Raw genomic sequence first — 11570 nt, 5'->3', positions numbered from 1 at the left:
TGGTAGACTGGCAGCCATTTTAGTTGAACATAAATATGGGCTGGCCCTTTAAGCCCTTGCCACAAAATTACTAAAACAACAGGGGCTATGACATTTTATGCCTTTTTTACTTGTTCAGTTGAGGATATTGCATATCGTTTGTGAACTTTTATTAAAGTAAAAACGTAAATGATATGATCCAACAAATGTCATTTAACATCAAATGACATATTATTTATTTCAAGTGAATATATAATGTCTCTGTAAAGCATTCAGAATTATGGGAATACTACTGAATTCTACAATTGTACATTTGTCTGAATATTTTGAATAGGATACTTAAGCACCCAATCTTACTGTTCTCTTCACAAAAATAAAGTAACATTTTGGCAGGAAAATACAAGCAAGATATCCATACACAACAGCAATGATGGAAAATATTTTTGTTGCAAAATTAAATCTTCCTTGGGTGCTGTTGTTGGCCGGCACAAAAGCGACTAAAACCATTATGTTGAAGATGAAGTTATACCGAAAAAGCTTTAACTCATTATTTGCGAATGGATTTTTTCTGACTTTGAAATTCAGGTACATGAAGAAAGCAACGAGAAGCACAGTGTATGTCAAAGCACTTGTGGGCCAAATTATTGATGTTGCAGCACATTCCAAAACTATTGTCCCAACACGAACCTCCAAATTTTTGATAACTCGAGGTTTTCCAACAAATACCCATGCTGCACAAATAACAATTTGAGGAAAAGCACAAAACATTATGATTGTGTAGTTTGGCAATCGTGCTATTGTGGTGAAAAATGTCATTCTCACTGTAAAAGAACAAAAATTCTCTTTGCAATCCATTTTTCTGACCCATACCAAAGATAGCACTAATTATTCTTGTTATTAATGTAAGGAAATAGCTGCAAACATATTGTAAACATATTGTACCATAACCACCCACAAATAAATTGGATAAAAACTCACCAAAATTTGATTTCTTCAAAATGCCAACAGAACAGGAGTGGGTCATGGCTGGTATTAAATACCCTGCTCGAATTAAATAATGCAAGTGTGTGTGTGTGTGTGTGTGTGTGTGTGTGTGTGTGTGTGTGTGTGTGTGTGTGTGTTGTGTTGTGTTGTGTTGTGTTGTGTTGTGTTGTGTGTGTGTGTGTGTGTGTGTGTGTGTGTGTGTGTGTGTGTGTGTGTGTGTGTGTGTGTGTGTGTGTGTGTGTGTGTGTGTGTACTATGTGTAAAATCATAGAAAAAACACAGGACTGGGTTTTTGCATACATGTAGATCTCCACTAAATTTTGCACACATATTGGTAGTACGCAGATTCAAAGTAAGGGCAAAAAAAAATCTCTCCCCCCCACCCCATCCCCTGATAAGCCCAACATCTTCACCGTACACATGTACACATGTCATAGTTCAAGTCATTTAATGACTCCTTCTGTCGACAGGGTGTTTATTAGCCACGTAACAAAATATATTTGCCCAACCTCTCCCACTATCTCCCCATTGCCTGCTCCCTCCTCCCCCCCCCCCATACACACTCACTTGAACAACTTTTGTTGCAAGCAGGCACCACTTGACAACTTAGCAAGAAGGTATATAGCCATTTTAGTTGTTTGCACAATGGCTTGACAGACCGAGAGGAAATAATTTCCCATAGAATGCAGACATTTCATTGTCCTTGACTTTTTCCTCACAGCCACATAACTATAAATTGCACTGCAAACTTAATTAAAGCACTCTGTACTTACTTTCAGAGTTATTTAAGACATCAATAGTCGTTGTGATCACACACGAAATAGAAACTGTGATGAACAGAATGGTGAGTGCTTTTTGGAGTTTGCAAATCAACTCTGTAGGTTTTCCCACAAATAGTAAACTTGTCAAGAAACATATTTTCAGGGCCATCAGTAGCATGACATGAAGTTTAATATTCATTGATTTCATGACAGAAATATTTTGATGCTTTACCAGAAAGACTGTTATGGTTATTGACATCACAAAGCCTAGCATGGCAAATGACAATAAAATAATTGCCAAAGGATCCAAAAAAGCTAAAAACTCCTTTGCCATTGGTATGCAATCACTGCTGTCCTCATTGGACCATAAATCCATTGGACATCGATGACAGTCTTCAGAATCTGTGTTACATGTGCTTTGATTATACGAATTGACTGTGTTTTTTTTTCCAGAGGATGATAATGGTATTTCAACGTTTAAACTACATGTTGTTCAGCATGTTACAAACCAGTGATGTTGGAGTATTCTCCTGCACTGCAGAAAATGCAGTCGAAACAGCAAATGGGTTCTCCTTTCTTGGCTAATTTTCGAGTTCCTTGCAAACAGGGTTCACTGCACCTGGAAACTGGAACCTGGAAGGGGTTGTTGTTTTGAAACCAAAAAATGTCCACACATGCAGTCATCATTACTTTGCTACCTATCAACACAATGCTGCTTTGCAGTCTGTATTAGTGGTGTGAACTATCAGGATATGTCCACCATTTTCACAGTTCCCATGCTTCAAATATCAATCGGCTGTGTTTATTTGGTGAGACATTGAGTATACTAGTCCCTCCCAGATGAAAATGATGTCCAGAACGTAAACAAAGATGACAACAGTGTTGGGCTTCCAGTTTTATGGATTTAACACTCGTTACGGCAGAATCTGCAAGAGTGTATTTTTTATATTTTTCATATTTATTAGCGTGATATATTTGCTTCACGTTGCAGTGGTGTTAGCATCAGATTAGTGGGTAATTGTATTATTTTGTTTTGAAGCATTATTGAAGGCCTACTCATCTTACCGTCTCGTCAAGCAGTACATTTTTTTTGGCGAGTGAGAAAGGCAGTCAGAACATATTTGGGAAGCGATTTCAGAATGATCAATTTGGAGAATATTGAGATAATAAAATGTGAAACGTTTTTGATGTGGGAAATATTGGGGAGAGTTGCAACAGAAGGTTGTATTTGCTGTTGGAAATTTATAAAAATGGCACTCCTCGGCAGGACTGAAATTGAAATGTTGAAGGAGTAGATTACTATTTTGCAGTAGGAGCACACACAACAAAATTGTAGACAAAAGTTGGTCATGTTTGTGAACGGAGTCAGCAGAGTAGATTGGTATTAATGATGCTGTCGTGCCTCCAGGCAGTGGTGAGGGTGTGGAAGTGCAGGCAGTGGTAAGGGTGGAGTGATTTTATGTGTGAGGCTGGAGCAAGTGGACAAAAAGATTATGCTGGAGTGTATGCAGACAGATGTGAGTTTTGAGGGAGTACAGGTGGGTGCGGCTGGAGTGAGTGCAGATAGGGTAAAAGCTAGAGGTAGTGCTGGTGGTGGTGAGGCTACAGAGAGTATGGGCAGGGGTTAGGCTGAAATGAGTTTAGGCTGGAGTGCATGCAGGCAGGGGTGATGCTGGAGAGAGTCCAAGCAGGCGTGAGGCTGGAACGAGTGTTGGCAAGGGAATGGCTTGGAAGATGGTTTTTATTGGGGATTAAATTATTAAATATGTAGACTTCATTCTGCAGGACTTGCACCCTAAACGACTTTGTGAATAGAGACGACATCTACAAAACCCCATAGTTCACTCTATCAGTATTCCAAGGTGTGCACATTTACTGACCACCAAAGTGGATTAAATACAAACATGGGTATTAATTTTACAAAGGATCAATAACATTTAGACAAAACATAACTGTATCAACCAACAATAATAAAATGGATTTTTGTCAATGGTCAAATAAAGGTAATTAATTTCATTACTATCTCCATTTACAAGACGAGTCAATCCCCGTTACTTTAACAAAACTGAATAGATGTTTACCTCAAGTTACAATAGTAAAGTGTACATAAATGAATAAATAATTCAACGTCCTCACATTAGTAAAGTGTACATAAATGAATAAAAAATAAAAAAATATATATATACATACACATACATACAAACAATTCAAGGTGGTGTGAATATGGGTAACGATGATAATAAAGTATTAATAAATAAAAAATAATTGATGATTGATTGTTGGTGGTGGATATGGCAGCATATACAATACTCTACTCATCTCTCCCGTAAATAAATAAAGAAATTAACAAAATTCCAAATTGGCTCCAATTCCAAAACCAGTTGATGTGCCTCGTGCAGATATTATTGCTTACACGTGTTGAATATGAAAGAAATGCATCATCATTTTTAGCTCACCTGGACTTTAGTCGGGTGAGCTTATGCGATTGAGCAGTGTCTGTATGTTAGTCAGTCAATCAGTCAGTGAGACAACACTTCAGTCATTATCGCTTGAACCAAACACACGATTTTGATTAAACTTTGCCACAAGATTCATATATGATGCCTAACAAAAATGTATTGGCCGCATCAAAATCCACGCTCATTAACGTGTTGAAATCAGGCCGAAAACGCAAAAAAAAATTCCTGCCCTAACCTACAAAGGCATCTCATCAGCAGCAGAGCCAAGCCCTCAGACAAAAACATGACCTGAAACTTGCAGGTATCACTGTAATCTGTATCGAGAGGGCTTCCATTCAACAAAATACGTGACCAGATTTTGTGCATGAAAAAAATTCGATATTTTTTGACGTCATTGACTATTGGTCTTGATCGAGGTAAGCTTCAGGATTCATGGTCACTAACATGAATGGATACACTAACAAAATGATGAACAGACAAGATGCAAAATACACGCCCCAAGTCGGGCTGACACCAGATTTGGAGTTACAATGGCATGAGAAGAATAGAGATAGGTGTATGGTTGGGTGTTGTTGTAAGAGTGTACCTGTATATCTCAATGTTTTTGTTTGAACTACCTATTTGGAGCACTTGCGGCAGAGAGAATTATCCATATCTCAATCATAATAAAAGCATATCTCCATTCATTTGAGGCTATGGATGTGATATGTACATTTATGTGGCATAAAAGAACAGAAAAATACACTTTTCAAAACAATAACATTTGCTAAGCAACATCATCATGAGCTTTATTTGTGGCATTTTGTTTTATTTTTTGCAAAGCTTGTGATTAAGAGTATAAGTACATTTGCAATTTGAGAATGCGATTACTATTTTGAGAATGGTTTTACACAAAAATCAGACTCAAATTGACTAATGTCTCTTACCTCATGATTTTTACTGTTCCACCATATATCATGAGTGTAAATTGTTATTCCTTTACCTTGTGGTGTGTCAAATAAACCAACCACTTTCAGAATAATGTTGCCGTTCTCATCCAGTTGTGAATTTACAAGCTCATGTCTTGAAGGTGGATCTCCGTTATCATCAAAATACATCGATTCACCCATATTATTGATAAAGTGAACTTTACGCATGTAAAAAAGCAGCTGAAAAACAATTATCTGGTCAAACTTTAAAATGAAGGCAACTACAGATGGAACGCAAGCTTGAAACCATTTTTGGTTCTCTTCATGTGATGACATGCGAGACATAGCGTAGTTCAATGCATCCATAAAATAACAGATGCACCGTTTGGTACAAAATGCAATAACTGTATATCAAAGAGTGTGCACATGGATATACAAATGGTAGGACAACTATAGCAAGAACAAAAATTGCTTTGCAACACATGTTCCCTACTGATGTGATATTTTCTAAGTCCAAAAAAGGCATAACTTTGTGAAAAATTGTCAAAACTCCCTGAAACTCGAACTTGTTCTGTAACTTATCATAATAAAGCCATGCATGTACCAAGTTCCAGTTGAATATAAAGGGTATGGCGAAAAGTCTGAAACACCACAGGTGGGATGGACGGATGGTGAGCAAATCTAAAGTCCCCTCTGGTGAAACTGTTTGGGCACGAAAAGCAGTGATATTTCATCCGAATTCCAACAAAATACATTGAGGACAGTTACTTTCCATCCAAACACTAGTCTTGCTGGAAAAGAAGCAGATGCCTTTATCATCATTTCCCCCTCACACCCCCACCCCCTCCCCACTCCTACCCCAGGGACAGACAGCATGAGAGAGAAGAGCTTACGGCATGATTGAGAGGGAAGGCATCAACTTGCTTGGCCTCTAATGCCTCTCCACAGGGGTCTGCAAGCCGTCAAAGCAAATCATTCGCCTCTCAACAAGGGTCCGCCGACCACATGCTAGAGGTGATCACCAGATATGATTTCCTTCCTCTTCACTGGGTCCCTGCGCTGCCAGAGATGATTTCGTGCTTCACCACTGGGGTCTCCACGCCAACCTCACTGATTGTGTTCTGCTCTGGGGATATTTTCTGGTGCACACCACAAACATCGATGAACAACCTTTTTGAGGAGATGGGTTTCATTGTCGAGGTCAACGAGGTCGAGATTGTGATGGTTGTGGTCGGGATTGAGACTGTCGAGATGATTGAAAGTCACTGATTGAGCGTGGGAGTTGAGGAAAAAGCGAGGGAGTTGAGAGAGTTGAAGACGAGCGTGTGAAGGAGCGCAGCAGCGTATTTGTGTGAGCGGTCTGAGGGTCAAACTGAATGGCTGGAGTTGATATTTGAAAAACATTTACTTTTTTTTTACTTTGGAAATTATATTTTGAGAAGCATTTATTTTTAAAGAGAAGGGAGAGGAATGGGACAAATAAAGAAGGGGGAGGGAAAGAAGGAGAAGGAGCAGGGGGGATAAGGAGTAAGAGGAGGGGGCAGTGAAGAGGGAGTGAGGTGTAGGAGGGAGGAGAGTGTAGGTAGGAATGAGTGGGGTGAGTGTGAAGGAAGTGTGAGCCTGGTGAGGAGAGGAGTACAGTATCGAGAGTGAAAATCCGAGTAAGAGTAGGGGGGGAGTATAGATACTGTATAGTGATGTGTGTACACAGGATGGTGATAGACTAGGGTAGTAGATCAGCCAGGGTAATGCTGCTGATGATGACAAGAATGTCCCAAACTGATCAAGATAGTACTGGCTGTCAGGTGAGCAGCAGTTCAGAGGCAAGGTCTGGCTCGGTTATTTAAATGTGGGATCAATGAAGGTTTGAGGAGTCAAGATGGTGGAGATATTCCAGAGGAGTAGGATGGAAGTGTGTGTGCAGGAGAATAAATGAAAAGGTGACAGTGTGAGGAGGATACAACGAGTTGTTTCACGCAGGAGGGGATGGAAGGAGTAATGACGTACGAATAATATTATCGAGAGAGGTCAGCAAGTAGGCGATCAGTGTGGAAATATGGGAGGGAGGGATAGTTCTGGCATGTTTGGTGATACAGAGGTAAATGGTTTGTGTTATGTCGGTATATGGGCCACAAATGGGAATGACCGAGGCAAAAAAGCAGGAGTTCATGTGTGTTCTGGAAGGGATGATGGGGATGGTTGAGCTGGAGGTGGTGTTGTGCATTGCAGGAGATTCACCGCACATGTGGAAGTAGTAGAACCTGGTGAGGAATGTGTTGGTAAAGTTGGTTGGGGAATGAGGAATCGAGAAGGTTGGGAGATAGTCGAGCTGATGGCAAGAAATGGGATGGCCACAAAACAGCTACAAAATACATATAGGAGTCAATAGCATAGAACGGAATTGGATTTGTTCGTAGCAAGGAAGCGACAGTTCTGGAGGGTCAAGGATTGTAATGCAGTGGCAGGAGAGCATGTCACCACCCAGAACGCCAAAGGTGTTCATTATATGCATGAAAAAAAGGAGAGAAGTTCGGAAGATGACTGTGCATGAAGTACAAGAGACAATGTCCTCATAGAGTAAAAGGAGAGGATGAGGACCAGGTGTGAGGAACTTGGTGAAGAAGCCGAAGGTTTGGAGGAGGAGTGGAAGAAGCACGGAGAGGCGTTAAGGGAAATTGCAGAAGTTTTATGTGGAAGGACACCAGGAAAGGGGACAACATCTATTTGGGGCAGATATGAGCTGTGATGGATGGAGGGAGTACTGAACACAGTTCATGCGAGGGAGGTTTGGAAAAGCACATGGAAGATCAATGATAGAGGGGCACAACCAAATGTAGGATTGCGGCACATGTTTGGGCAAAAATATGAATGCAGCGTGGAGAGTAGTGGGTAAGGGAAGGATGATATGGAGGAGGTATAAAACAAGTGGGAGGAGGATTTTGGGAAGAAGATAATCTATAAATTAGCTCAAGACAGTGATGTGGATGGTAAGAGGATATCTTTTGACGTTGTCCAATCACAATTCCACAACAAATATTAAATGACAAAATATAGCATGATGCTAAACCAGAAGAGGATTGTTGTGTCATATTGTGGCTTCGTAATGTGGTGTCATTCCTTTTTGTTTTTCTTCTTCTTTGTTCCTCTTTTTCATTTTCTTGCTCTTCCATCACAATCAGACAACAAGAGTAAAATCTCAAAAGATGTGATGGTAATCCATAAGATGATTGTGGTGTCGCATTGTGGCATCATAATGAGGTGTCATTACCTCCGCCACTGAAGGAGAAGGACGTTATGTTTTCACCCCTTTCTGTCTGTTTGCTTGTTACTTGCAAAATCGAAGATTTTTCAAGTATATTGGTTTGTCGATTTTGTTATTCTGTCTGTCTGTCTGTCTGTCTGTTTGTCTGTCTGTCGCCTCCAGTTCGCAATTTCAAACTGATCTTCACGAAACTTCACCACTTGGTAGAGTTTGTCATAAGGAAGGAGACTATTGTTTTTGAGTTCAACATGGACCAAAAGATCGACATAGGCCCAAGGTCAACAACTAAGGTGGTGTTTCTAAAATCCTCAATTTTCATCCAATTGAATTGAAATTTGAAGAGGATTTATATTTCAGCTCACTGAGTAAAACTATCCAATTATTATGGAGGGCAACATCAACCAAAAGGTAATCATAGAGCCAAGGTCAACAACTAAGGTGGTATTTATAAAATCCTCAACTTTCATCCGATTGATTTTAAATTTGAAGAAGATATATATATATATATATATATATATATATATATATATATATATATATATATATATATATATATATATATATATATATATATATATATATATATATATATATATATATATATATATATACACACACACACACACAAAAGGTCAGCATAGGCCCAAGGTCAACAACAAAGGTGGTATTTCTAAAATCCTAAATTTTGAGCCAATTTGATTGAAATTTGAAGAGGATTTATATTTCAGATCACTGAATTCAACTGGCCAAGTATTTTTTTTTTTCAGTCGATATCAGCCAAAGGTCAACAACTAAGGTGATATTTCTAAAATCCTCAATTTTCATCAGATTTATTTGAAATTTGAAGAGGATTTATATTTCCTGGCAATGAATTCAACCAGCCAATGATTTTGAGTCATCCTCATTTGTGGTATTGTACCATTAACTATGCTTGTTTTACTGAAGGAAGGGATACTCCCCTGGTTGATAGGACCATTAACAGCTGAAAATAGTAGCACAGGAGAGTATTTGAATGTTTATGCATTCCACACTCGCATAAACAGCAACACCAACATACAGTTGTCACAAACACGTCCCCACACATCCAGCCAGGCAGCATACAAATACACAAGCAGCAACACCTCCAATGTGATTCCACACACATTGAGTCACTTAGCTCAAGGGGAAAAAGGGAAGTTCCAATTAATCCACAAGCCTACTTGTATGAAGATGGGCTACATGGAATTAATACATATTTGGCTATTTCCTTAAAACATGCCCAATATGCCAATCAAAGCAGCTGTGGGTCTGCACCCATATTCCCCACTCATCACAGAGGAGACTGCCACATTTCGTGATCCCTTTCGAAGAATAAGATTATCGGGGTATCGGATGGTTAATACGTTATGATTTGGAGAAAAAAAGTGAAACATGGCAGTGAAGCTACCAACTTTCTCAATCACTATTACCCTCCTTATGATTCCCCTAAATCACCTCCTCACTTTAGAAATTGGAGAAAGCAAGGACACATCTATTTGGCTTAGGAAAATCCTGAAAGTAAAAATATATTAGGAAACCCCACATATCAGTATAAGGTACAAATATATAGTTTTGAGGAAATCAGAGTGGGACCCAATAAAACATACCCTATGGTGGCCTCAAATGGAACTTCTGTTATTCATGGAAATAAGGCTTATAAATGGCTCCCTAAGGATTTGACAGGTGCCTGCTATTGAGAGTATGTGGTGTCCCATATGTGCTTGCTGACTCGCTCTCCTTTCCAACCCCCAATCTGGAGGAAAAGTGCTATTAGCAAGACTGAAAGATTCTTCATGATTGCTTTTCCTATGTATGGTGCAGGAAAGGCTGCCAGAGAACTTATCAAGATGGCAGCTTCATTGGAGGAACTTGCCAATGAGACTGCTGGCAGTCTATCTGATATTAATACTGAAATGGTTGACATATGAACTGTAACCATGCAAAACCGCATTGCACTGGACTTACTGCTTGCTGACCAGGGAGAGACATGCTCACTCATTGAGTCAGAATGTTGCATCTAGGTCCTGGACAACTCTGAACACATCAAAAGTTTGACCACCATGATCAAAGAGGAAGAGGCGAGGTATCACAACTACAAGCCCGATGATCTTGGACTGGTCTTTTGGCTGAAGGGAGACTTTGGAAGTTGGGCACTAAAATACTGCAGTGTCTTATTAAGGTACTTGCATGCTTCATTGAAATAATGGTGATAGTGAAATGTATTTCTCTCCCAGCAATGTACACGAAAAAGACTGCTGCTAAAGTAGTGGTTAGTTTTGAGAATGAACCACCTGAATGGGATAAGGAATTTTTAAGACTAAAATTGAAATGGAGGACCAATAAATATAGTAGTTATCCTCCAGGGTATAAAAGGGGGGAATGTGGAGGTGAATTGCATTCACATTAGACATACACATGAGACATCGACACACTCTCGCAGTTTATATAAATTATGTACTCATGTTTGATTATGTATCTGTTGATGTGAGACTCATGTCTAAATAATAGGCACCTGACCAATCCTTAGTGATATAAACTTCTATATGTATTTCTTTAACAATAAATATCAAAGCTTTAGTAGTAATATGCTATCATTGATAGGACCCTGTTGGGAATATTCACTTTCTTTGTTACATTTGTGTTATATAAAGTATATATATATATATATATATATATATATATATATATATATATATATATATATATATATATATATATATATATATATATATATACATACAGATGTTTGGTACTACTGAACTTTGATATGGATTCAAATAAACACGACATAGTGACCGAAGCTTTTCATGCTGCACTCTTCAGGGTAAAAATCGCAGCAAGTGAAGAAGGAAGTGAAGGCGTGTGCTTTATACGCAGGTCTCAATAAGGTAGACGCTGATTGGTTCAGGCGTAATGACGTTACGGTTAATCCGAACGCCCATTTGTCAGCTCATCATCTTCACCTCGAGCTGCCATTGGCTGGAGCAGAGTTCGCCGATGATTCGTTGCAAACGTAAATGTCCCTCACTAACTCCATGTGTGTGTGGGCTCGTCTTTCACCCCGTCTTTATCGTGTAGACTCTCCTCCACCGTTTCTACCTCCCGTGTCTGTGTTATTTCTTTTTCCATCGTCTCTACGTATCTTGCCGTACACGTCTCGGTCACCCCATTTAATTTTCGCCTCTGTATCACCGTCACT

General features: G+C 39.3%; 1 protein-coding gene across 1 annotated transcript in view; it reads right to left on the bottom strand.

The window, feature by feature from the left end:
• LOC147034948 (vomeronasal type-2 receptor 1-like) overlaps positions 1-11570 on the bottom strand; it is a 134863-nt gene that overhangs the window by 5608 nt on the left and 117685 nt on the right. Inside the window, exons 4-6 of the mRNA XM_085859897.1 lie at positions 2234-2357; positions 1737-2126; positions 337-476 (exon numbers count right to left, since the gene is read on the bottom strand). Coding sequence (XP_085716023.1) covers positions 337-476; positions 1737-2126; positions 2234-2357 — 654 coding nt within the window. The remainder of the gene's footprint in view (positions 1-336; positions 477-1736; positions 2127-2233; positions 2358-11570) is intronic.

This window comes from Eptatretus burgeri, chromosome 1 (genome assembly GCF_056783735.1).
Source record: "Eptatretus burgeri isolate ZD-2024b chromosome 1, Ebu_testis_v1, whole genome shotgun sequence".
Lineage (NCBI taxonomy): Eukaryota > Metazoa > Chordata > Myxini > Myxiniformes > Myxinidae > Eptatretus > Eptatretus burgeri.
Note: the sequence above shows the minus strand (reverse complement) of the source record. Positions and strands in the feature narration are given on the sequence as shown.